Source organism: Podarcis filfolensis (assembly GCF_964270895.1).
Source record: "Podarcis filfolensis genome assembly, chromosome: 3".
In the NCBI taxonomy this organism is placed as follows: domain Eukaryota; kingdom Metazoa; phylum Chordata; class Lepidosauria; order Squamata; family Lacertidae; genus Podarcis; species Podarcis filfolensis.
In genome coordinates this window covers 76,964,438-76,991,313 of record NC_139606.1, presented here as the reverse complement: position 1 = coordinate 76,991,313, position 26,876 = coordinate 76,964,438, and the positions used below count along the sequence as shown (strand labels likewise).

At 41.1% G+C, this 26,876-nt stretch overlaps 1 protein-coding gene across 6 annotated transcripts in view; it reads left to right on the top strand.

Moving 5' to 3' along the window:
• LYST (lysosomal trafficking regulator) overlaps window positions 1-26,876 on the top strand; it is an 80,117-nt gene that overhangs the window by 26,815 nt on the left and 26,426 nt on the right. For 2 of the 6 annotated variants that reach the window (XM_083605953.1, XM_083605956.1), the window contains exons 14-34: window positions 701-874; window positions 2,048-2,208; window positions 3,250-3,440; window positions 4,348-4,593; window positions 6,331-6,504; window positions 6,632-6,781; window positions 8,016-8,153; window positions 9,343-9,541; window positions 10,821-10,952; window positions 14,491-15,127; window positions 16,081-16,258; window positions 17,237-17,406; window positions 19,930-20,160; window positions 20,902-21,068; window positions 21,178-21,330; window positions 22,834-23,022; window positions 23,730-23,908; window positions 24,613-24,819; window positions 24,910-25,086; window positions 25,400-25,476; window positions 26,138-26,326. In XM_083605953.1, coding sequence (XP_083462079.1) covers window positions 701-874; window positions 2,048-2,208; window positions 3,250-3,440; window positions 4,348-4,593; window positions 6,331-6,504; window positions 6,632-6,781; window positions 8,016-8,153; window positions 9,343-9,541; window positions 10,821-10,952; window positions 14,491-15,127; window positions 16,081-16,258; window positions 17,237-17,406; window positions 19,930-20,160; window positions 20,902-21,068; window positions 21,178-21,330; window positions 22,834-23,022; window positions 23,730-23,908; window positions 24,613-24,819; window positions 24,910-25,086; window positions 25,400-25,476; window positions 26,138-26,326 — 4,119 coding nt within the window. Of the gene's footprint in view, window positions 1-700; window positions 875-2,047; window positions 2,209-3,249; window positions 3,441-4,347; window positions 4,594-6,330; window positions 6,505-6,631; window positions 6,782-8,015; window positions 8,154-9,342; window positions 9,542-10,820; window positions 10,953-14,490; window positions 15,128-16,080; window positions 16,259-17,236; window positions 17,407-19,929; window positions 20,161-20,901; window positions 21,069-21,177; window positions 21,331-22,830; window positions 23,023-23,729; window positions 23,909-24,612; window positions 24,820-24,909; window positions 25,087-25,399; window positions 25,477-26,137; window positions 26,327-26,876 lie in introns of all 6 variants that reach the window. The other 4 variants (XM_083605952.1, XM_083605954.1, XM_083605957.1 and 1 more) reach the window with 3 other exon arrangements.

Genomic DNA, 26,876 nt, shown 5'->3' with positions numbered 1-26,876 from the left:
TTCAAGCATCCATAATAATGCAGGTGGGGCGGTTGTGCCTACAGTTCTTGTTCTTGAAGTGAAAAGCAAACCAGGAGAACATTAGGTCATCTCTGATCATCCTGTCACAGTGTAATGATGAGGAGATGGCCATGAACTGGAGCACTGTTGTTTAAGCAGTAATAACTAAGGGGAAGGTATAGTGGAGAAGGAGAGAATCCAGGCTTCAAAGAACTATTACAGAAAAAGGGAAAAAATTCCCCCGTTAGTTGTAGGCAGAAACCTAGGAAATGAGTGGCAGATAGTATTTTTGTCACTAACAAACTGACATCTCTTGGTCAGTCTATAAAAGCGGTGAAAAACATGGTAAAGTCTGTATGTACAGTGGTACCTCGGGTTACATACGCTTCAGGTTACACACTCCGCTAACCCAGAAATAGTGCTTCAGGTTAAGAACTTTGCTTCAGGATGAGAACAGAAATCATGCTCTGGCGGCACGGTAGTAGCAGGAGGCCCCATTAGCCAAAGTGGTGCTTCAGGTTAAGAACAGTTTCAGGTTAAGAATGGATCTCCGGAACAAATTAAGTACTTAACCTGAGGTACCACTGTATTGGAAACCCAACAGACATAGTGTTTCAGAGTAGTATTTTATGCATAAATTTAAAAAAACATACCGCAATTTGAAAGGATGACAGACTGGCATATTCTCATATTTTCATAGTATGTGTATGGACCCAAACGATGAAATGAAAGCTGGGCTGTTAGCACAAGCGGAAACACCTGAGAACACATTCCTTGTAGGCACGTGGCAGCATATGGCACTGACATACCTGCAACAGCCAGAAAGCAAGAAAAACATCCATGGAACACTGTCCTTATGGATTTCTGGTCAGAGGTAATTCCCCAATGTGGTAAATGATAGAACTATTATCATTAAAGAAGCTCTAGAGGCATTTGCCTTCTCTCTAAATTGGAACGTGATGAAATATGGAGGAGGAGGAGGACAAAGAAATGCTCACAGCCAAAATAATGGAGTGGTTGCTTACCCATCTGTTTCTGTTAAACTGTTGTTGCTGGAATCCTTCAGTATCCTTAAATGAGCTCTTTGTACGACGTGCCATCCTAATTAAAGCTCTACTTGCAACCATTAATGCCAATGAAATTGCTGTGATCGTTTTTTATTAATTTTATTAAATATTTATAAGCGGCCCTTTCATATAAACAAGGCGGTGTAAAAATGCACCAAGATTCATACTCGGCTGATACTGTATGAAAGAGCTAATGGCAGGCAGACCTGGAAAGTGGAGGTGGCAGTGTAGAACTGGCAGTGAGAATCTGTTCTAGGGCAAGTGGGAAGGAAATGGTGAAGTCAGAATACAGGTTCCCTTCTTGCTTGCTTGCAGCTGCAGCAGGGAACAGGCTTGACTATTGACATGGCCTTACCAGTAAAGTTGCATGGGGAAGAAGAGGATGTTAAATAACCTTCTTAAAGCACCTGCCCTAAAGATCTTGCATCTCTCTAGTCTCACTGTTAAGTGGATTTATATATTATTGTTTCCCCCTTGAAGTTTTCATTATAGTCTTTATTCTTAATATATCAGACACATGACTGATACATTTATGCCCATTTGCTTTTGTGTGGTTCTTTGGTCTGCTTCAGTGAGAGATGTTCCTGTTGGTCTACCAAAGAACATCCTCAGTATTTGCTGGGCCTGGTGTGAGGAAGCTCTATATTAATTGGTTGCTTGAACCAGGGTAGGGTAGCAGCAGGAATGGCTACTGCGGAGATTGAGGCTGTGGGCCCAAGTGGGTGCCCTCTGTTCTATCAGCCATCTGGTGATCTAGGAATGATAGGTGCAGCAGGTATATTTGAAGCACTGTCAGGGTATCTGAAGCACCCTGTAGGGGTGTGGAGCCAATTGTAGGAGACGGCTTCAATTTTATTTTACACAGCTTTCAATTTAATTATGACAGAAGAAGTGAAATTACCTATTATAAGCCCTTTAATTACTCTCACTATCCAATTGAAATTGTTCAGGATATACTAAAGCTTTCTTCTTTTTCTTAGAAAACCCGAAATTAGTTTAGATTATACCCTCCCGAGGAAAACAAGCTTATCTTCTGACAGCAACAAGACCTTCTGTATGACTGGCCACTATACATCATCCCAAGATGAGTATTTGCAGTTGGCTGGAAGATGGGACCTGGGAAATCTGCTGCTCTTCAATGGTAAGTTTGTTTGTTTTTGCCCTTACGTGTTGCTGGTTATCTTGTACTAAACTGGTACCAGATATGAAAGAGGTTTTTAAAACTTTATTAGTGCCGTGCCATAGTTCTTATACCTAAAAAAAAAGACAATTAAAACAAAAGAAGAGCCTGCTAGATCAATGGCCCATCTAATCCAGCATCCTGGTCTCTTAGTTGCCAGCCTGAGGCCTGTAGGAAACCTGCAAACACAACAAACACTCTCCTTCCTGTAGTTTCCAGCGACTAGAATTCTGTATTTCTGTGATTCTTTAGCTGCAATCCTGGTCTCCTTTTGTTTCCTTTTTTCATATGTTTTGCTCCTTTAAACATTCTTTTTTTTTTTAACTAAGAGCTGCCTTGAATGTCTCTTTAGATACAGAAAGGCAGGATATAAGTCTTCCTACTAAAATAAATAACACTGCTGCTTTCTGGAAGGTGGCTGCCAAAAGGTGACTCAAAGAGTGTTGCTGGGGGAAGATTGCGTGTGAGGCCATGAGCACTGTCTGAGTCACTGTGGTGCCACATGGAAACCACATTGTTTCAGTTCCTGATATTATGAAAGACTTTTTATTAAGCCACTTTGAAAGATTCTTGGGGCTGTAAACTGGAATAGATCTGTTTTTAACTTTAGCACCATTGCTGAAGCACTGTGCAACTTAGATTGTGTTGTTTGGCTTGTTCTTGCCTTGTGACAGACACCACACATTCAGGTCTTGTTCCATAGAAGTAATAAAGTATATTAGCCGGTGGCTCATGAATTTTGGCCACTGCAAATCCAGTGATCCTTGAAGATACACATTTGCACATTGCATACCATGGGATTTCCTGTGGCTTCACATCTTGCGTTGCTTCTTTGAATGCAGATGCAGGCATGTCATCCACATGTGCAGTGTAATATGAGAACCAAACCTATGGGGACCTGTCTTATCACTTGTGAACTAAGATATTGGTGAGCTACAATAGAAGTATTATTTATTGTACATGAGGCAGCATATATTGAAACACATGCTTTTGTTTTTGTAGGTGCAAAAATTGGGCCAGAGGAAGCATTTTATCTTTATTCTTGTGGACCAGACTTTACTTCTGTAATGCCTTGCAAATACGGCAAAACAATAAGTGATTATACCAAATACATAGATAAAGAAATTCTGCAATGTGAACAAATCAAAGAGCTCCTAATGACAAAGAGAGAAGTGGACACTGGACCTTTAACTGTAAGTTTGTAATCCTAGTACAGTACTAAATCTCTCTCTCTCTTTTTCCTATTACAGCATGAAAAACGAATGAGAAATTGTAAGCCACAATGCTCAGTGGTGACATTTACTTTAGAAGCATAGCCTAATTTGTCTCAAGTATTCAGGGCAGGTATCAAATACCAAGAGTGTTTCTCTCCTACCCAAAATCTTATTGTCTCAGGCCTGTGTGGGGAACCAGTGCCCCCCCAGATGTTGCTGAACCACAATTCCAATCATCCATGACCATTCTTGCTTGGGCAGATGGGAGTTATAGTGCAGCAACATTTGGCTACCAGAGGCTCCCAAGCCCTGGTGTATCTGTGGTGTGCCCTGGGTCACTTGACTTGCATTTGGTTTTAACCACACTTTCTGTGACCACATTTTATTGGGAATAGCATTTGTGCCCAGGCCGTCTCAGGCCACATCCTGATCCAAAGTACAACATGTATGGCAGTCTTTGCTGCCACATTAGTTCTGTTAAGGCTGCTATTGCAAAAAAACCCCACCCAAAAACAAATTCCAAAGACCACAAATGGAATAGGTGGAAAGGAGGGGGTATGGCAAAATGAAATGCAGGGAGATGTGAGTCTAACTATGGTACAAATATCTCAAACACACTCCTCAACTTATTCAGATTCATTTTGCCTCCCTGAGAAACCTTTATTTATTCCTAACTTATCTCCTGTAGGTTGTCTCCTTTCTATCCTATAACTTAACTTTGTTTTCCATGTATCCCAACTCATAGTTACATTTCTGAAAGGCTACTATCATTTCATTAAATGCGTAGGGATGAACTGCTGTGCTGACCATGACAGTGGAAGCTCAGAAGAAAAGTGGTGATTTGGGTATAAGCTGCAAGCTCTTTTAATGTTGTCTTGTATTTCAGGAAAGCCTTGCTACTGTTTACACCACTTGCTGCCCTGGCCACTATACAATCTATGAGCCAGTAATCAGGCTTAAAGGTCAAGCGAAAACCATTCCTTCCCAAAGACCTTTCAGCTCAAAAGAAGTACAAAGCAATTTGCCAGATCCTTATTACCTGAAAATGCTACAGCCGGCAGAATACAAAGGTCTTCAGGGCATACTGCACGAGATTGGTGGAACTGGGTCCTTTGTCTTCCTTTTTGCCAGGGTAAGATGCTGAAAAATTGCTTTCCCTCTTAGTGCATTTGTCATGGCAGACTTTCAGGTCTTTTGATTGCTAGTATGTTGAGAAGCAAATAAAGTGAACTGGTGCGTGAAACCTAGGCTGCTCCCAAACAGGCACCTCATAGGGCTACTAATAAGGAGCATTGTTGTTAATGGAGGTATAAGGAAAATGCTGTCAGTAAAAAATGTTATTTTTCTGCTATAAGCTGTAAGCAGAACTACAATCAGGGACATTGCACCTTTTTTGTGTGTATACCCTGCTACGTTTCATCTACAGCAGTGTATGTGACACATCAGGTATGGGTGGGGAAGCTGCAGTTTACGTGCAGTGATTGCCCCCCCCCAAAGGCCCAGCAATTCTTTCAGCATTAATTAAATAATTAAAACCTAAGATCTTACTCATTTGCTGATTGCCCAATACTGCCCATAATGAAATCCTAACCTACCACATCTTGCAAAGTGTTTCAAAATTTGTTTTGGTTTGGATGTGTAGGTTGGAAGTCTTTTAATTAGGAAGAAAAGCAACATGACTAAAATGGAATTGACTGGGAAAATAGCAGGTCCCGTCCCCCCGCCCTTTTGCCATGCCAACTCCAGGATGGTGAAGCAATTTGTCTGTGTGCATGGCAAGGCTGTGGATGTGGCAGAGGCCCCACCCTTACGTTATCCCCACCCCCACCCCCGGGTTTGGATTTTGCCCTTCAGAGACTATGCTATTCATAGATTCAGGAGTAGTGGATTAAAATCGCTTTAATTAATAATGGTTGACCTCCAGTGGACCACTGTGAAGTCCAGGGGAATGCATGGGAGAGGAAGAGTAGTTCCAGCATGGCCATTTCCCAGTTTGCTTGAGGCACTTTTGAAGCACTTGAAACACACTACAAGGGTGGCCTAAATAGGCATTAAAGGTAAAGGTAAAGGGACCCCTGACTGTTAGGTCCAGTCGTGGCTGACTCTGGGGATGCAGTGCTCATCTTGCTTTACTGGCCGAGGGAGCAGTGGCGTAGCGTGGAGGGTGCAGGGGGGGCCGGCCGCACCGGGCGCAACATCTGGGGTTAGGGCAAATCCATGGGTTAGGGGGCACAAATCCATGGGTTGGGGGCGCAAATCCACGGGTTAGGGGGCGCAAATTACTTGCCTTGCCCCGGGTGCTGACAACCCACGCTACGCCACTGCGAGGGAGCCAGCGTACAGTTTCTGGGTCATGTGGCCAGCATGACTAAGCCGCTTCTGGCGAACCAGAGCAGCGCACGGAAACGCCGTTTACCTTCCCGCTGGAGCGGTACCTATTTATCTACTTGCACTTGGACGTGCTTTCGAACTGCTAGGTTGGCAGGAGCAGGGACCGAGCAACGGGCGCTCACCCCGTCGCGGGGATTCGAACCGCCAACCTTCTGATCGGCAAGCCCTAGGCTCTGTGGTTTAGACCACAGCGCCACCTGTGTCCCTTAAGTAACAGGCATTACTTAGTTGTTATTCTGTCCAGTGCCTTGTTTGGTGATAGGATTGCACATGGTCTAGTCTCCCTTTACAAAATCAACCCCTGCAATAAAGGCCTAAAATGTGCCACCAGTAGAGACCAAGAGCTTGCAGATGAAATAGCTCCTCCATGATACCTGTAACAAGATAATCCATGTGGGGCAGGACAAGTAACACTGAAGTAACACTCTGTCTGTCATGCTTTATTACTTATTATTAAGGCATATTGGCTTCTTTTTAGGTTGTGGAAATCAGCGACTGTGAAGAAACCCAAGCTTTAGCTCTGAAAGTTATCCTTGCCTTAACCAAACACAATCAGCAGAGAATACATGAGTTAGAAAACTGCAATGGTTATTCCATGATTCATCAGGTGTTGATAAAGCCCAAATGTATTGTTGGATTTCATATTTTGCAGGTAAGGTGCTCTGCTGAAACCTTCTCTTTGCATTGACTGATCTTGGCAAAATCGTTAGTCTACTTTTCACATTCACTTCTGGTTCATAACTTCACAAAACTGAATCTCTTTGTTATCCCTTTGCAAGACTCTCCTTGCAGGTTGCTGCAGTGAGAAGATGATTCATCTGAATGAAAATGGGCAGTTCATACTAGATGTAGAGTCTAGAGCGGTGATTCAAGATGTCAAGCTGTTGGAAGAGCTGCTACTTGATTGGAAGATATGGTCTAAAGCCCAGGTGATTTGCACAGATCAGAACATGACTGCTCCACAACTAAATCAAAGTTAAAATATGGTTGTTACCAGAATTTAATATCTCTTTATTCCCTCTAGAAAATGTGACGTGGTTTCCAAGGTCCCTTGGACCTCTAATGACCAAGATATATCCAAGAATACCCCCAAGCTATGCATTTTCTCCTTTAGAGGGTGTGCAGCCCTGTCCAGAACAAGCAGTTGGCCTGTCTTCTGAATGTGCACTTATATAGAAAGGATTTGCTTTTTAATTCACGTAGGGGATCTCAACCTTTTAAGGACCCAAGGGTATATTTGAATTGAAACTCAGGAGCACCACAAAATACCCATTTTACAGAAGAAAAAAATGACAGTGCTCAGAACCCTCCTCCAAAGTGGGCACCTCCAAGCACCCCAAAATACAGTTCCAGCTAAACTGCAGGGCCCTCTCAATTTTAAGAAAAAAATGTGGAGGGGTTGTGGGGCCTGGGAGGCGCCATAGTGCTCAAAGGTGCCATGCTGTGAATTGATGCCTGTATAGGCAGGTCAGTTACCTATTCTTTTCATGGTTCCCCTCGCAAACCTTTTCCTTGGTGAAATTTCTCCAGTGGTGTTAAAACAAATCTGTATTTGTTGTGTAAATGCTTTCATTGCTATACCAGTATCAATATATCTATAGTCAAGGATTTTAAGAGCACGTTGGAAGAGGTAAACATTCTGCAATATATCCTCCCTGCTTTGTGAAGAGAACCGGGGCAGGAGGCAGAAGATGCAGTTGTCACCTGTACCTGTGTCTAGGAAATAGTTAAAAGTGCAGAAAAGCCCCATCCTCCTGAACAATCTTCATAATTCTTAATGGTTATTAGACAAGTTTGACCACAAAAAACAGCCTCAGCAGGAGCATATGCAAACTTCTGATTCGCAATCATTTTCAGGTCTGAATTCAGGTTCAAATGTTGGACTGGTGTTAATAGTACTTTAGAGGGAAGCCTAACAAATATTTTGCTGCTGTCTAGATGTAAAATGTAAGTCCTGCATGCATTTGTGACCGCTGTTATGCTAAGCACACAGGATGTTTTTCATTGACATCTCACTAACAATCTAGATTTCTGTAGTTTTGGGTTGCCTTGCTGGCTACAGTTTTTTTATTCTACCAGCATTGCCAATACACTTTTGATGGCAACTTGCTTTTAACTTCATTTTGATTTTTTGTGTGCCTAAGACTACTTCTCTTTTTGCAGCCAGGTGTTTGGGAAACACTCTTATCAGCTCTGGAAGTCCTTATCCATGATGATCATTGGCAGCAGACGTTTAACATTAAGCAGCTCCTCAAAGCTCAAGTTGTGCATCACTTCCTGCTGACATGCCAGGTTCTGCAGGTAAGGCACCACAACCTTTGTTCTGAATGTTTCAGATGCTTGTCTGTAAGAGTGAACACGTACATGATGCTTCACAGCATCTGACTCACACTCCCCCTCTTTCTCCAGCCCTATTAATAAAGATATTACAGATAGTGATGATTTTGAACAGAAACTGTTGAATGGTGAAAGCCGTCCGGCTTTCCCAACTTCCACTGATGCCGCTAACTGATTTATGATGTGACTTTTAGTTAGATCTGCAAATGCCATAAGCCCTATTTAACTGTTACAACTCCACTCCTGATATCAGGCAGCTTTTGCTGGTGTTCTGGTGTAACATTTGTAACAGATAGCCCTTTCTACCAGTGGAGTCTTCCTGTGCTACTTAGAACCCCAGTACTCCAGAGTGCTTAATCAAATGGGGAACCTTCATAATTAGAAAAGGCTCTCCTGCTGTAGAAGTTACACTAGAACATGTGGAAGCCAGCAGAGCTATGTGATGATTGGGGGAGGGGGGGTACAGGTACATAGCTCCACAGCCTTTTTCTACTCATGTTGCTCCTTGAAAGTATATCTGAACAGGACTTGAGATGACCTTGCACCACAAAAAGTAGGCGCTTCTAACTTTCCTGGTCTGTAGGTCCCTCATGCCTCATTGGAATATTCGCCACAGATGCCAGTTAATGCAGATGATAGCTATATCTGAGATAGTAGATACGCATTACATTAGGTTTCAAAATTGCTTGATAGCAAGTTTCCATTGGATCACACATGCGCACAAGTTAGGGTGGACCTTAGTGCTGCAAGCTATAATGCCAGTGTTTGCAGGACCATGCTTGTAACATTGTCAATTGATCCTAAACCTTAAGTGTTGAGAATTGGCATCCCAGAGTAATTACCTTACAGATATTTCTAAAAATTTTAGATTTTGAAGGGGCCAATCGATCTGATTCAGTCTCCTGTTTTGAAAGAGATATATAAACCATTGCCAGCAGGGAGTTTTCTGACCATTTCTTGGAAAAGGTTATAAATAGCAGCTGTACATAATACTGTAACATGCCCTCTGCTATACATGCATGTATCCTAGAAGTGTGAGTACAGGTAAAACGAAGGAATACAGTTTCATCAGATATATATCCTTGAACAGTACACAGAAGGAAATTGTGATTTTGTAGGACTCTATTTGTTTCTCTCTTTGTCTCTCTCTTAGGAGCAGGAAGAAGAAAACTTCACATCTATGCCTACAGAAGTTTGCACATCATTTGTGAAAATAATTGAAGAAGTACTTGGTTCTCCCCCAGATCTGGAATTGCTGGCACTGATCTTCAATTTTCTCTTAGCAGTTCACCCTCCTACTAATACATATGTATGCCACAATCCCAGAGACTTCTACTTTTCCCTGCACATAGGTAAAGTATTGTTTTGACCTGAATCAGAAAATAAGAAACTAACTATATTAATACTACAGAAACATAGCAGTTTACCTTTTTTCAATCCCTTCCCCCTTAGTTTTATAGCTTCTACTCTTGATTTTTTTCCCCAGATTATATTCATACTTGCATTCTGATTGGTTTATGGTAGCAGATTTTTAGTCTCTCAGCCCTATTGTATTGAATTCAGAGCTTGATGTTCAACATATATGACATATTTGTAAAAAGCTAATACAGTTGTACCTTGGATCCTGAACACCTTGTGAGTTGAACATTTTGGCTCCCGAACACTGCAAACCTGGAAGTGAGTGTTCCAGTTTACGAACATTCTTTGGAACCCGAACATCCAATGTGGCTTCCAGTTGGCTGCAGGAGCTTCCTTGGCCGCGCCTTGGTTTCTGAACGTTTTGGAAGTCGAATGGACTTCCAGAATGGATTCCGTTCGACTTCTGAGGTACCACTGTACCTAGAAAATAAATCTTCTGATTTTAGAGATAAAGGATTTGAGGCCTTAAAAAGTGACTTATTCAAAGTTGCTCTGTGCATTGGAACCTTGGATACTAGCTGTTTCACAAACAAGGTGTACTTTATCAGTATCTTGCTTATAAATGTTCATGTCATCTTGGTCTCTGTTGCATGTACAGACACTGAAGAGTCAATTTTGTAGGTTTGTAGAGAGTGTCATTGAGCTTGGTAAGATGTAAGGTAAAGGTAAAGGGACCCCTGACCATTAGGTCCAGTCGTGGACGACTCTGGGGTTGTGGCACTCATCTCGCTTTATTGGCCGAGGGAGCCGGCGTACAGCTTCTGGGTCATGTGGCCACCATGACTAAGCCCCTTCAGGCGAACCAGAGCAGTGCACGGAAACGCCGTTTACCTTCCCGTCGGAGCGGTACCTATTTATCTACTTGCACTTAGACATGGTTTTGAACTGCTAGGTTGGCAGGAGCAGGGACCGAGTAACAGGAGCTCACCCTGTTGCGGGGATTCGAACTGCCAACCTTCTGATCGGCAAGCCCTAGGCTCTGTGGTTTAACCTACAGCGCCACCCGTGTCCCATTGGTAAGATGTACTTATGAATAAATACACACAGGATTACACTGCATCTTTGTCAACACCCTCTAATATGTTCGTTCAGAGCGGCTCCGATGAATCACATTACTGGTCAAGACCTAGCATAGTTCAATGTCTCCACTTAAATTCTGTACAAGGAATGAAATCTTCTGAGATATTAAATTCCCTTGTTTGCTTTTTCTAGATGGCAACATTTTCCAAGAGAAGGTCCAATCCATTATGTATTTGAGGAATTCCAGCAGTGGTGGAAAATCTATTGACAGTCCAGCACTGGCAATTACAAGTCCAACTGGATTTTCAGCTGTTTGTCAAGAAAGTAAGTAATTGCCACAAGACCTGAGCTTCCCAAGTTACAGTGAAATACTGTACTGCAGCATAGAAGCTTAAAGGGACTGATTCAGGCTGGTGTAGGCAGCTGTGATGGTGAAGTAGATACACTGTTCCTGACTTCCTTAGGAGAGAAAACTGGAGCAGGGTGCACATTGCAAACTTTCTAGTGGTGCAGCTGACCTGCCTAATGGTATGTGAATCCAGCCTTGGCAGAATTGGTGGCAAAGCTCTTGCTAATGTTTGGTGCCTGATGGACATGGGGATAGCTTACAGGAGATTATTAGAGGTTACCGCCCACACACTTCCGCTGCACTTTACTGCTTATGTGGTAGCACCTCTGTAAAACCACTTCTTACTGTTTGTAGCAGTGTTTTCCCCAGAGGCAGAGGACAAGAACAGGAGTCATACTCAAATTCACAGTCAAGAGCTTCTTTATTGCTTGACTGGTTGCACAAGCATTTCTGTTACTATTACATACAAGCTTTTTACATTCCTTTATCTCTCCAACACGGTGTAATCTCAGTCCAGTAATTAGCAATCCTGACACAGCAAAACTCACCATATCAGCAGCACACATTGTCTTACTTCCAACCTAGTTGTCAGCGTGCGTGCTGACAGTGTGTGTGTGTGTGTGTGTGTGTGTGTGTGTGTGTGTGTGCTTTCCTCGTGTGGATATTGCAGCCTACAACTTCCTACCTTTATTTGCACATCCAGCTGACACCAATCAATCCATCGTTCTGCCTGGACACTGAGGTCCAGCACCGAGGGCCTTCTGGCGGTTCCCTCGCTGCAAGAAGCCAAGTTACAGGGAACCAGGCAGAGGGCCTTTTCGGTAGTGGCACCCACCCTGTGGAACGCCCTCCCACCAGATGTCAAAGAGAAAAATAACTACCATACTTTTAGAAGACATCTAAAGGCAGCCCTGTTTAGGGAAGCTTTTAATGTTTAATAGGTTATTGTATTTTAGTGTTTTGTTGGAAGCCACCCAGAGTGGCTGGGGAAACCCAGCCAGATGGGCGGGGTATAAATAATAAATTATTATTATTGTTATATAAGCCTAGAGTGCCACTCCTACACACTAAAGAAAATTTCGGAACCCTCTTTAAAGCTTCCAGGAACTTTTTATCTGTTTCTTAAAGAATGTTTTCCTAACAGAGATGTAGGAACTTCTAACATTAATATAAGGGTGTCTGATATTTAACACTTGTAAAAAATAGACTAAATTGAAAGCAAGGGGTGATATTCAGCTACCTTTTACTTAGAGTGGACCCACTGAAATTAATCAACACAAATTAGGGCCATTAATTTCAGTAGATCTACTCTCAGTAAAACTTAGTTGCATACCACCCATGGCGATGAACGAAGCGTGTGCATTTCCAAAAGTGTAGTGAGTGTGCATGTCCAATTTGGAAGATATTGGGATAAGATCTTCCACTTCCATTTCTCTCTTCAATGCGGAAATTGTTTGGGGGTATTGGTCATTCGTTTTTAGAAAGCTGTCTCTGTGAGTTTCTGTATGTAATGCGAAGCTCTGGCTGTGATGCTGGATTGTTTACACAGCTGCAAGATAAGAAAGTGAAATCATGTACATGCGCATGGCATTATGTGAGCAACTGAGAGTTTTGGCTTTGGTCTGCTGAGAGGATGCAAGCAGATCTGCTGTGAGGACCCACAGCGGTCTCTGTATACAGCAACCTACACTTAATCTACCTAGAACAATCTTGTGTTGCTGATCAATCAAGACTCAGGGCCGATTCCGCTTGCTTCACTGCCGACTTTGTTTCAGCTCTGCTGACGTCTGGTGGGAAGTGTGCTGGGCAAATCTGTTTATGGCAGCCTTCACACCATAAACAGCCACAGAAATGTCAAATTACACAGATATTCTATGCCCAAGACCAGTGTAGTCCGGGAACATTCTGTATTTAGGACTTCTGAAGTATTTCCAACTAGTCCTGGTGCTGCTTGCCTTGTGTACTGAAGCATGACTCAGAAGACATGTGTGACATCCGTTTTACTTTGGAGGCATGATATAAAATGCTGTATGAACACTTTGTGTGCAAAACCAATTAACAGCCTATATTTAGCTGACATTAATTATAATGCAGCAGGAAACTTTTTCAAGAAATAGATGTTCTCCAGTAGCTTGTGGTAGGTAACTGTTATGAAATATAGTCCTTTCTATATAAAAGTCCTGCCTTATTATGCTTTAGAGCCTCTGCTTTAGGGCCATGATATATGTTAACAAAAAATGTTTGGAACAGAGCTGTGGTCTCTCACCCCCAGTGTAGATGTCCCACCCAAAGTTCAAAATCCCCGATTACTTGTGTTTCAGACCATGTTAGTGAAAAATGTGTTTTTGGACTGGAGAAACAGTGGCAAGGAAAACTTAAGCACTCTCTTTTAGTCCCTTTGGCATTGATGCAAATACATAGCAATGTGAAAATATATTTATAAGATGCCAAATAAGTTTCCACCTTCAGTTTATCAGCAGCAAGTAATAGTACATTAGGTAAAATACATTAGGTAAACTGGGGTTGTGGCGCTCATCTCGCTTTATTGGCTGAGGGAGCCGGCATACAGCTTCCAGGTCATGTGGCCAGCATGACTAAGCCGCTTCTGGCGAACCAGAGCAGCGCACGGAAACACCGTTTACCTTCCCGCCGGAGCGGTACCTATTTATCTACTTACACTTTGACGTGCTTTCGAACTGCTAGGTTGGCAGGAGCTGGGACTGAGCAACGGGAGCTCACCGTGTCATGGGGATTTGAACCGCCAACCTTCTGATCGGCAAGTCCTAGGCTCTGTGGTTTAACCCACAGCGCCACCCGCGCCCCTTAATAGTACATTACCAACCTTCAACACAGTGGCATACTGCTTATATTATACAATAATAATGTTTAATTTACAAACTAGCAGCTGGAGGTAGCAAAGTTTCTGAACACCAGAACAGGCAGAACATGTAACTACTACTAACAAGGCAGGCCACTTTTGTTCAGTGGGCATGTTAATTTCAGTTAAATTAGGTGGGAAAGTGCTGGTGAAATTTCTTCCCTAGAGTAGCGTTAAGAGAGGAGTTGGTTGACAAGGAAGGCAGTAAAGATGAATGAGTGTGAGTGAACTTAAATAATGGGCAAAGAACAGTATTAGGTTTTCTCCAGAAGCACTTTGTGGACCTTAAGAACGTAAGAAGAACCTGGTGGACCAAGCCAGTGGCCCATCTAGTCCAGCATCCTGTTCTCACAGTGTTCGGAAGCTTTGCTACCTCCAGCGGCTAGTAGCCATTGACCCTGAAACCTTTTTTGGAAGCCGAATGCCCAGCAGGGCTTCCGCGGCTTCTGATTGGCTGGAGGAACTTTCTGCAGCCAATTGGAAGCCGCACCTTGGTTCTCAAACCGTTTTGGGAGTTGAATGGACTCCCGGAACAGATTAAGTTGGAGAACCAAGGTTCCACTGTAATATTTCCGTTACGGACTGATGTAAAAAAAAAAAATTGAGAATAGCACTTGCCATATTTGTTTTCTCAGGAAATGATTCTTCTGAAATCAGTGAACTACAGGCAGCAGTTCCTCAGGCACCTGACCGGCGGTGTAAAAGCCTACCAACATCTCTCACTTCCTCTCCACAAATGCACCGAAAAGGGTTCTGTGGGAACATGGGCAGCAGTGTTGAGAACTTGAATATACTTCAGAAGACTGACGTAGATGAGCTACTTCATAAAAATAATTTCGTAAAGAGCTTGGAGGTCTTTAAAATGATGCAGGAGGCGCATTTACTCAGTAGCTGTGAATCTGCAAAAACAGTTGTAAATGTGGGAGAGTTGACTTCTGCTGAGACGTTTGATATTTCAAAGGAAGAGGTGGAAATGTTGGACAAGCCTTCTGAGAACCAAGAAGCAAACACAGGAATGAAATCTAGTGAAGATGGCGCTGCTCCTGCATTGTCCCTGAGGCGTCCTGACAATCTGAAAGGGTTGTCTACCTTTCAGAAAAGTCATGGCAACTTTGCAGGTTTGGGATTAGCCTTTTCAGCTCATAGTGGATCCACCATTGCTCGTTGGCCAAGCCTGGCTGATAAGAGTGTAGCTTCGGAAGAGTGGGAACATCTCGCCTTTTCCTCGACTAGCAAACAGGCTCCTCTGAAATCCGAAAGCACTGCTGATAGGTACGTGGATGTGAAAGTTTATAATTCTCATGTTCATGCAGTTTTCACTTGGCAAGAACTGAACTTTGCTTGGCTGATTTTGTGGACAAAAGTACCCCCAAAATATTAGGTAAATAATCCCTCAGAACAGAGGTGGGCAACCTCAGGTCCTCCAGATGTTGCTGAACTACAGCTCCCATTATCCCTGGCCATTGACCATGCTTGCTGGGGCTGATGGGAGTTGTAGTTCAGCAGCAGCTGGAGAGCCAAACTGTTCCCCACAACTGCCTTAGAACAAGAGTGGTTAACCTTTTTGGAACTGAGGGCTGCATGAATCCATGATCAACCCTTGGGTTCATGTCATGTAGGCATGGGCAAAGTGTAGAAATTGCTATGGCCTCTTTTTTTTTTTAAGGACAAGTTTTAGAAGGACACGAAAGCCGTTCGGGATCACAGAATTGCAGCAGGGGATGTATAAGAATAGGCTTTTTTATATGTGTGTGAAATGGACCTATTTTGCAGGACCTTGGGGACACAATAAACCACTTAATATGCAGTCACACAGAGAAATATACTATTTATTTATATGTATGCATGCATGCATGCATGCGATCTGGATTATTTTATTCTACTGTAGTGGTGTTTTCAGCAACCACCGTTTGCCCCTTCACAAGACACAATTCTCCATGTGATTGTGTTCATGAATTACATATTGGAACTTTCCTTTTGGATAGGACTCGTGCTGTAGAGTTTTATATAAAGAGTGGAGCTATTAAGATAACTTTCTATTACAGAGATTCATTCTCTTCTACTGGGTGTAAGACATGGTGCAGCTGAGGCAGAAGCAAGTGGATTACCATTCTTCTCGTTACATTCCAGCCCCCACTTATTCTGGCAGTGGCTGCAATCTTCTACTACTGTGCAACAATAAATACAAAGGGCATCTTAGTAATAAACTCTCTTCTTCCGATCAGATCAACAGAAGACTGCCTCGTACTCGTATGCTGTGGTTTTTATCAGCTCTTGAGGAGAGTACTTCTGATCTTGCCAGATGTCATGCTTCAAGATGTGATGGACAAGCTTATTCAGCCAGATGTTCTCATAGTTCTTGTGAACCATCCGTCTCCTCTCATACAACAAGGAGTTATTAAAGTAGGAAAAATACGTTTGCGTGTGCTTATTTGTGTTTGTGTAAAAGTATAATATACACATTTGCAGCCTGATTAAACTGCTTAAGCAATCTCATGGGTCACAACCAAAGATGTAACTAAGGACCTTTCCTGAACATCTTCTCTCACTCCCACTACCATAATACTAAAAATAGGGGACACCCAATGAAGTTGACTAGCTGTAGGTTTAGAATATGGTATAAAAAGTAGTTTATAAAATGAATGAATGCCAGTGAATGGCCTGGAAGCACACGATCATGCAGCATTGTCTGTGCCAGATTTACGCATAAGCTAAACAAGTTGTAGCTTAGGGCCCCACTCTCTTGGGGCCCCCAAAATAATTTAAAGTAAAAAAAAAAACAACCACTGGAAGTACATTTCCAAAATATAAGATAAAAAACAAATAAAACCTACATACAGCAACAGTGTTTTGTGTTGTGTAGGCTCCTATTTGTTATGTGCAAATGGCTTTAGATACCTATTAGGTCCATAAATTACCATATATTCAACACAAAAAACAGTGACAATTTGTTGTTGACAAAGGACAGCTGGACATATAAAGGGCCCCATTACCTTCAGTAGCTTAGGGCCTCATCAAACCTAAATCCGGCCCTGAGCATTGTTATATATATATCTTCTATTCTCTGAATGGGAAACCACCAGAATTCCCAGGCAAGAGTGGGAAAGAAGTACAATATATAAGTACAATATACAATATTATTTATATATATATATATATATATATATATATATATATATATATATATATATATATATATATAAGTACAATATACAATATGCAATATATAAAGTACAATATATAATTAAGTATAATTATATTAAATATGTATATGGAATTCACTGCCACAAGCAATGGCATGATTGCTACCTTAAATAGTTTTAGAAAAAGAATTTCATAATGAATAATGAATAACTTAAAATCATTCTTTTGTTCCCTCAGCTTTTGGACACGTATTTCAGCAGAGCAACCAGGGAACAAAAGGAGAAGTTCCTGAAGAATCGTGGTTTCTCTTTGTTAGCTAACCAGTTATATCTTCACCAAGGCACTCAAGAACTTATGGAATGCTTCATGGAAATGCTGTTTGGTCGATCAGTCGGTCTTGATGAAGAGTAACTAATACTTTTTTATCCTCTATAGATTAACTTATTTTTAGCTGAGCTAAAAATTTGGCAGTATGCTGTACGCAAATATAAATTGCTTGCCAAGTGCCTTCATCTCCCTGCAAAGGCCCACTCAGAATAAATCAATTTATGCTATAAACAGTTCATAAGAACTCCAGTTCCATTAGCGCACCTCAAAGAAAACCATTTCATCAATCCTTATTTTGTTTTGTGAAATATACACTCCTTATTTTGTACTGTGTGTTGTATTTGGCCAGATTAGGTTCATTTGGTTGTATCTAAAGCAGCGCTAATAGTGTTCCATTGGTGAAACAGCTCTTTAATTTCCTCTCCTCCCCCTTTACATGCGCAAAATCTTCTCCAGGGTTTCTCCCAATTTTAAAGATACCCTGGGCAAGACGTGTGTGTGTGTGTGTGTGTGTGTGTGTGTGTGTAGACAGGCTCCAGGAGAATCACAGAATTGTAGAGTTGGAAGGGACCCCAAGGGTTTAATTCTACTTGTGAGAGTCTACTGGTGCTGGAAAGGAAAGGAAAGGAAAGCACGTTTTTCACCCCTGATCTAATTGATTCACTACTAATTCCTGCAGTGTATCAAAGTCTCTGTTTGTGGCCAAGTTATTTTATTTATAGCAAAGATTTTCCTAACAAAAAAATTTTTTTCCTTCCAGTAGCACCTTAAAGACCAACTAAGTTAGTTCTTGGTATGAGCTTTCGTGTGCATGCACACTTCTTCAGATACACTGAAAACAGAAGTTGCCAGATCCTTCTATATAGTGAGAAGGTGGGGAGGGGTATTACTCAGAAGGGTGGTGGGAATGGGTGGTGGGCAGATAGCTGTGATAAGCCTGTTGACGGCTCTTAACGACTGCAATAGGTCTTACAGGAAAAAGCAAGGGGTGAGAAGGTGAAAAATGGCTTTGTCATGTATAATGAGATAAGAATCCAATGTCTTTGTTCAGACCAGGTCTCTCCATGGTTTTAAGTTTGGTAATGAGTTGCAATTCAGCAGCTTCTCTTTCCAGTCTATTTCTGAAATTCCTTTGTAGTAATACAGCTACTTTGAGATCTTGTATAGAATGTCCTGGGAGATTGAAGTGTTCTCCTACTGGTTTCTCTGTCTTGTGATTCTTGATGTCCGATTTATGTCCGTTTATTCTTTGGCGTAAGGTTTGGCCTGTTTGTCCAATATAGAGAGCTGAGGGACACTGTTGGCATTTGATGGCATATACAATGTTAGACGATGAGCAATTAAATAGTCCCGAGATGGTATGTGTGATGTTGTTGGGGCCAGTAATGGTGTTGTCCGGGTGTATGTGGCAGCAAAGTTGGCATCTGGGTTTATTGCAATAAACCCAGATGCCAACTTTGCTGCCACATACACCCGGACAACACCATTACTGGCCCCAACAACATCACACATACCATCTCGGGACTATTTAATTGCTCATCGTCTAACATTGTATATGCCATCAAATGCCAACAGTGTCCCTCAGCTCTCTATATTGGACAAACAGGCCAAACCTTACGCCAAAGAATAAACGGACATAAATCGGACATCAAGAATCACAAGACAGAGAAACCAGTAGGAGAACACTTCAATCTCCCAGGACATTCTATACAAGATCTCAAAGTAGCTGTATTACTACAAAGGAATTTCAGAAATAGACTGGAAAGAGAAGCTGCTGAATTGCAACTCATTACCAAACTTAAAACCATGGAGAGACCTGGTCTGAACAAAGACATTGGATTCTTATCTCATTATACATGACAAAGCCATTTTTCACCTTCTCACCCCTTGCTTTTTCCTGTAAGACCTATTGCAGTCGTTAAGAGCCGTCAACAGGCTTATCACAGCTATCTGCCCACCACCCATTCCCACCACCCTTCTGAGTAATACCCCTCCCCACCTTCTCACTATATAGAAGGATCTGGCAACTTCTGTTTTCAGTGTATCTGAAGAAGTGTGCATGCACACGAAAGCTCATACCAAGAACTAACTTAGTTGGTCTTTAAGGTGCTACTGGAAGGAAAAAAATTTTTTTGTTTTGACTATGGCAGACCAACACGGCTACCTATCTGTAACTAAAGATTTTCCTGCCTTTGTGTTCACGATGGTGCCAGCAGCAGAATGATTTATCACAGCCAGTAGGGTTTATCATAGCCAATAAGATTTTTAGTTTTTCTACTAATGTGATTTTTCTCTGTCCTGTAATACAGAAGCTGAATTGAATTTGTTATCTCTTATTATTAAATCCCAGGACTTGTTAGGCTAGCAAATTAAGTACTTAGGATAGTGCTGTGTGTCAAATCATGATGCTATTCAGTGCCAGAGGTTTGATTTCATCCACATACCTTGTTATGACTGAATTAACCACATACGAATTTGTAAATCCAAGTTCCATCTTGCTTCTAATAGCCTAACACAGAAAGGTCAATAAGATGTGGGTTGATTGTTATTTTTGTTGCATATTTAAAGCTGCATTACAGATTGCCTTTTCCTCCCTTTAACAGCTTTGATTTAGAAGATGTGAAAGGTGCTGGACTTTTTCAAAAGTGGTGTGTGATACCTGTTCTGGGGCTTATAGAGAACTCCCTCTACGATAGCATCCTGCTGCATAACTCCCTCTGTTTCCTGATGCAAATCATAAACTCCTGTTCTAAAATGGCAGACATGCTGCTAGATAATGGCTTGCTATATGCACTGTGCAATACTTTGGCAGCTCTCAACGGGTTAGAAGCCAAGTAAGTGATGGATTAGTCCCTACTATTTTAGAATTCCTACACTGTATATATTGCTCTAGTTTTTGTTCCAGTAGCAGGCAGTCTTGTCCCAAGAAGCAGTAAGCAAGTGACAGGAGAGCACATTTCCATTCTTAAATTAGTAATGGGTCTAATAAATTCTGTTGCCAAAGAGAGTGCTTATTATCTTAGCATAACAAGTCCTTCTTATAGGGCATGGGTAGGCAAACTAAGGCCTGGGGCCGGATCCGGCCCAATCGCCTTCTAAATCCAGCCTGCGGACGGTCTGGGAATAAGCGTGTTTTTACATGAGCAGAATGTGTCCTTTTATTTAAAATGCATCTCTGGGTTATTTGTGGGGCATAGGAATTTTTTCATATTCTTTTTTCCAGAATATAGTCTGGCCCCCCACAAAGTCTGAGGGACAGTGGACTGGCTCCCTGTTGAAAAAGTTTGCTGACCCCCGCTATAGGGTTTCCTGTGTTCAACTTTTTAAGCTTTGCATGCTGTTATAAACATTTGTTTAGAATGTGCTGGTCATTGTACAGGATGAACATCTTTCGATGGACATTTCCTAGAAAGCTTACAGTTCTTAGATGTATAAATTAAGTATTGGATGGGAAGGTCAGGAATCGCCAAGCAAATAATGGGATTAGGGTAGATACAGGTTAGTTGGCACTGAATATGTGTGTTGTTCTTATAAAAATAATGGAATTCAAGTGAATGATTTAACTTCCTTTGCAGCAGCATCTCAAATGACTACAGGTTACTTGTGTGTGATATACAGCAGTTACTTGTAGCAGTGACAATCCATGCCTGCAGCTCTTCAGGTTCCCAGTATTTTCGGATTATTGAAGATCTCATGGTGTTACTTGGACATCTTCAGAACAGCAAGAACGAAAGAACACAGAGTATGTCGCAAGTTCCTTTGTGTGAATGTACTGAAAAGTAACTTTTTTATTTATTTTAACAATTTCACAGTTTGAAGAAATGCTTGTTCATTTGATCTCTTCCTTTCAGATATGGCCATTGCTTTGCAGTTCAGAGTCCTACAAGCAGGCATTGAGTTCATAAAAACCGCAGCAAATCAAGACTCAGAAGATCTAAGCAATTCCTCCCAATTAATTCCTTCACATCAGCAGGCTATATTGCAAAAACGTCAGAGCATCACTGGTGAGTAATGAAATTCAGCACAAGTTGTTTCTTTTTCTTCTTTCTTTGAAATTAGAAATCCCTGATCATAATTTGCAGTGAAAACTAACCCACTGTGGATATGTTCTTTTAAAATGTTAAAGTTTCCCATGAGTGAATGTTGTTATCGGGGACTTTGCAAAGCAGGATTGGGACATACAATTTGGAACCAGTTCAGTTAAATGACAACATTGCATGTGCGCACAGATAATTGGGTGCCCTTTCATATAGAGGAGGACCAGCAGGACACCGGCTAGGGAGAGGCAGACTTTTTGGGACTGCATAAAAACAGCACAAACTGGAAGAGGAGCATTGATCAGAGACAGGAATCAGGATGGGGTACCGACTAAAGATAGTGGAGAAATCCTGTTCAGTTCTCATGAAAGTGTACCAAATTTCCCCTTCCTGAAACAATATGCAAGCCTTCCTTTTGTGCGTCTCTAAATTTTGTAATACAGTTGTACAGCAAAAAATGTGTACAAAGATGCAGGTATTCGGGGAAAGTGTGCATTCAAATGCACCTGAGTGCAAAAATGACTTAACAAAAGTGCATTATATTAGCGAAGGTTGCTTGCAAAAATATGTATGCTATGAAAAATGAGCACAATAACAATTTTTCATGAGGACTTGATTCGAATGCTAAGGTTAGTAAAATGGAAAACTGTGAGAATCCAAAATGGACATACTCTCCATCCCTAGACTGCACCTGGTCATCATTATTTAGTTATGAGTTCAAAAAACAGCTAGTGTAGACATATCCTTGGGCACATTTGATCTCCTTCAATTCAGCCAGTTGGGATATTAGATAGCCCAATAGCCTACTGCCATTTTCAGAACTGGAGTGCCAGTTCAACCTTTCCTGTTTCTAGACTCTCTTTGAACTCTGATTTTATTTTATTGTAAAAGGACTTTGCAGTATGTATATACTTCAGATTAGTCACATAAAACTGATATTTTTTGTTTAAAACAAAGGTTCAGTTGCAATGAAAGACTCCATTATTCCTCGTCTACCAAGACAACACTTCCTTTCTTATGGTCAACTTGAGATGCCTTCCTCCTTCAGTCTGTTAAATTTGGAGTCGTCCCTCCTGTCCCCTCTTGGAACTGCTTTCTGTTCGTTCCCTACAGATACAGGTGCAGTAATGGTAGCTGTGCCTACCAGCTCATTCTGAAAAAACATTTCTCAGGAAATGCTTTTGCAGAATTAGATTTAGAGCATTGCGTCATCAAAAATGTTTTGATGATATGTAAATCAGCTAGATTTATTGAAGCTGTTTTGACACTTAGCCTGACTGATTCCCCCCCCCCCTTTTAGTTCACATTGATGAATCGTCTAACATTTGTGCTCCTTTCCTAAGAAAATTGAAAGTTTCCCTCCTTTTGATCACCACTAGAGTCTTTATCGGTAGCGCTGGGGCTCTTAATCGATAGCTCTTTTATTGATATTTCTTTTTCTGTTGATATTTCTTTTTCATTTTGAAGCAGCTAGAAAATTTTCTCTTGCTCAGTCAGACACATTGCTAATGAGGATGCGTACAATTGCAAGCGATGAACTCAATTTGATGATGCAGCGAAGAATGAGTCATGACAACCCTGTATGTGCCACCGAGGCAGAGCTTACACAGAGGTTACAGAGAATTACTGTTCTGTCAACCAACAGGTTCATGTATCAAGGTAATAATACTCCTTCAAAAATTATCAGGACGTTTTTAATGTTAAATGGGTGGGGTAGTAATAAAACAACCTTAAAACTCATCCCATTTACCAATAGGTATATTATCAACTTCCTTAATTGAATCTTTGCAGTCCACTAGGACATAGCATTGGTTTTGCCAAACTGGAGAAGTCATTTCCATTTCTGGCTTGCTTGGCTTACATGAGAAGCGTTAGTGTTTGTTTTTAGACAGAAGAAAGATTGGAATTGTTGCACTGAGTTTTACAAAATGGCCACAAATTAGCTAATAAGAATGTGGGGAAATAATATGGAGTCAGTATGGAGCAGACCCATTGAAATCAATGTTGATGAAATCCATTGATTTCAGTGGATCTTCTTTGACGTTGTTGGATACAACTCAAGGTACTTTGCTGCAGTATTATTTAAGAGTTCTTAAGCCACCTCTCTGAGCACACTATCCTAGCAAGGTGACTTACAAAACTCTAAAATTCATGAAAAATGCAATAGCCCACATTGAGAGATGCAGTAACAAGATTTTCCCCAACTTACAGCACAATTCAGCTGAACACAGGCTTGAATAAATTTATTTTTATACACATTATAGTGGATATTACTTGTGTCGCTTAAAAAAGGTTGAACATTGTTCCGGATTGGAACCATCTGATTTTTAATACTGACCTAACAATGTTTTTTTTAAAAATTACAGAGTTTTCTGAAAACTGCCTTGATATGCTGGACATAATGGAGGACGCAGTGCAGAGCAGACTTTCAGTTTCACAGATGGAAGAGGCAGAAAAGGAGGATCAACCAGAGCAACCTAGCCTTAAATTTGCTTTCTTGAAAGAAATTTTGAAGATAATGATCGAAGGAATTGGATTATCTGTTGTAAGTTACCATGCTTGGTGTTATCTCCTGCAGCCCATTGTCTCCACTACCTCAATCCCCCTTTATGTATTCTGGATATACAAGTCTTACAGTTTGTTTTTCCCCTTAATTTTCTCAGTTCTCTTTTAACTGTAAGCCAAAATTATCTCTTAGGGTGCATGTGTATTTCGGTTTGGGGTCAGAATATGTTTCATATTGGAACTTGCATAAAGTTTCTAAATAATTACATCTTATTAAGTAACTGTTCAATGCGGATTTGATATGCCAGCTTGAACAGTATTAAAACATTCCAAAGTTTTTGAACCCAATCCTGTAAAAATTTGTTCTTGTTGATTGAAGCCATTTTTATTAAAGCTTTTGGCTTTTACCTCCATTTGTGTATGTGATATATACAGTGCTTTTTCTGGGGGAATGCAGGGGTACACATACCCCTAAACATTTTGTGAATCTAAGTCTGGCCTCATTGAAGGGCAGTATTTCAATATGAGTAGGAAAATGAGAGTACCCCTAAACATTTTTTTAAGAAAAAAAGCACTGGATATATATCTGAAACCTTATTCTTGGCAGGAGGGGGTGGAATCTTCAGTGACAGTGCATTATGTTACTTGCGTTTTGTTTTATGTACAAAATCAAACAGAGGCTTTATTTGTCAGATTAGGAAAAAGCATCTGGTTAAGTTCTCTTAACTTTATTTATTTATTTAGGGCACAAGTAGATCTAGTACCCCGAAGCAACAGTGGAAGAGAATTCTCTTGTCATGTAAGGATACTTTTCGCGTGCAGCTTGGAAGATTGCTTGTGCATGCTCTGTCTCCAGCACGCCCTTTACAGGAGAGAAAGCAAACTCTGGAGATCCTATCTGAAATCGGCCACCAGGAAATTTTGCGAGACTGTCTAAGTCCAACTTTGCAAGTAAGCATGGTGGTGCTTCTTAACACTGAACGAGAAGTCCATTGACCTTAAAACCAATTACTTAAAATTCTTTTTTTTTTTGCTTTTCAGCATGGGCCCAAACTGTCTCTCTACTTATTTGAGTTAATGCATGATCACAAGGAGCAGCTGTCCAATGAAGATCAGTTAGCAGTGGGAGTGTTTATGAATGCATTAAAACTTTGTGGTTACAAATATATTCCTCTCAACGCACCACCAAAGCCAGACCTTATAAAAGCTATGAGAGAGGTGCGTAAGTCTATACAATCACTTTTCTTATTGATCTTCATTTGACTAATTGTCATTGAAATAGTCTCTGGGGGACAAAGTCACACTTTTGCCCTGTTTAAGAGATGTATACATCAGTTGAGAGGACAACAGTCGAGAGAGCTAGCTTTTGTGCCACAAAAGATTGCTTCCTGGAGATTTCTGTAGATAATAAAAAAAGGAGAAGCTTATAAAATGCTTTAAAATGAATCATTGATACAAGAAATATGAAAATACTTGTAAGTAACTGAAAAGAAAAGAGCCCCTAAATCTTTTTTCTAACAATTTTTTTCAGGATCAAAAAAAATATGAGGCAGAGGAAGATGTAAACAAAGCGGCTTGGGAGAAGACTATGGCTAATAACAGGCAAACGTAAGTTGTTCCTGTTTTCATTAAGAATGGCATTAGGTGTGAAGTTGTCACCAAAAGCAGCACCATTACCAATCTTGTTTCTACCAGATTCCAACACTGCCATCAAATGAGATACATAGGGGATCGCGTCATACCATGTGCTTCCCCACTTCCACCTGCCTCTATAGCAGCTATTGATGTGAAACAGAGAAAGGGAAATACATGTCATGGTGTCATGTCATGTTTTTTTTTAAATGACACAGTACAGAGGAGGAGGTGGCAAACTCAACAGAAGCTTGCAATTTCCGGTAGCAACAGTCCAATGTGTTTAGCCATGTCAATTTCCACTCCCTGCCTTCTACTTGAATGACCTTAGTGCTTGCATGGTCTCTCAGTGCCTCAGCAGAAGCCAACTGGAAACAGAAGTATTTCATTCTAACTTTTTAAAGCTAAACTGTACTGTGTCTCGGATTCTGAAACATGAAATAGTTACTGTTGTGTTGACAGATAATCTGTTCCTGCCAAGTTTTAGTAGTTTAGTATTCCTGTCATATAAGTGAATAAGATTTGAATGCCTGGATCCACCCATAAATTGGTCATGTTCCTAGCAGTATTTGGACTTACTTTATTCTTATTAAACACAGACAGCTGATAATCCTTTTAAGTTGATTTGCTTATTCAGCCTCTTTCAGCGCCTGGATGCAAAGTCGAAGGACATTTCTAAAGCAGCTGGAGATATCACCCAGGCTGTGTCTCTGTCCCAAGGGATAGAAAGAAAGAAGGTGATTCATCACATCAGAGGAATGTATAAAACAGACTTAAGTGCTAGCAGGCACTGGCAGGAGCTTATTCAGCAACTAACACATGACAGGTAAGCAACTTCACTGTGGCAATCTCCCTTTCAAGATATGAGAGGCTGTTTTTGTGTTCGTCTCTTATCTCAAAGGAAAATGATCTGAAATACATATAGAAAATATTTGCTCATTTATAAAGGACTTAATGCCTTTTTCTAAAGAAGGTGTCGAGCTGTAGGATTTCATTCTTGACTGTGCTAAAGTAATCTTGGCATCTCTCCTCCTGGTTGTGCAGGAAGAGGTGGAGATAGAGAGCACTTCTTGGACACTTTACTTGGACTTGCAAAGGCTTTTCTGCATAGTGCAAAACCATAGTTTGGGGTTGCATCTGAACTATGCCATTCTGTGTCTACAAAACTGATGAATGAATTAGTAGCAAAGTGTTTAGGAATATATGGGTGTCTGCCTCGTTCCCCACCACCATCTTCAAGGAAAGAGTGATACAAACCAAATTCCTGTTCTTATAGAGAATACATGCAAGACATAAACTTAGTAAACTTAGACTTCTTCTAACATGCTCTCAAAAATCAGGATGGGATAATGGAATAAAAACACATTTTACTGCAG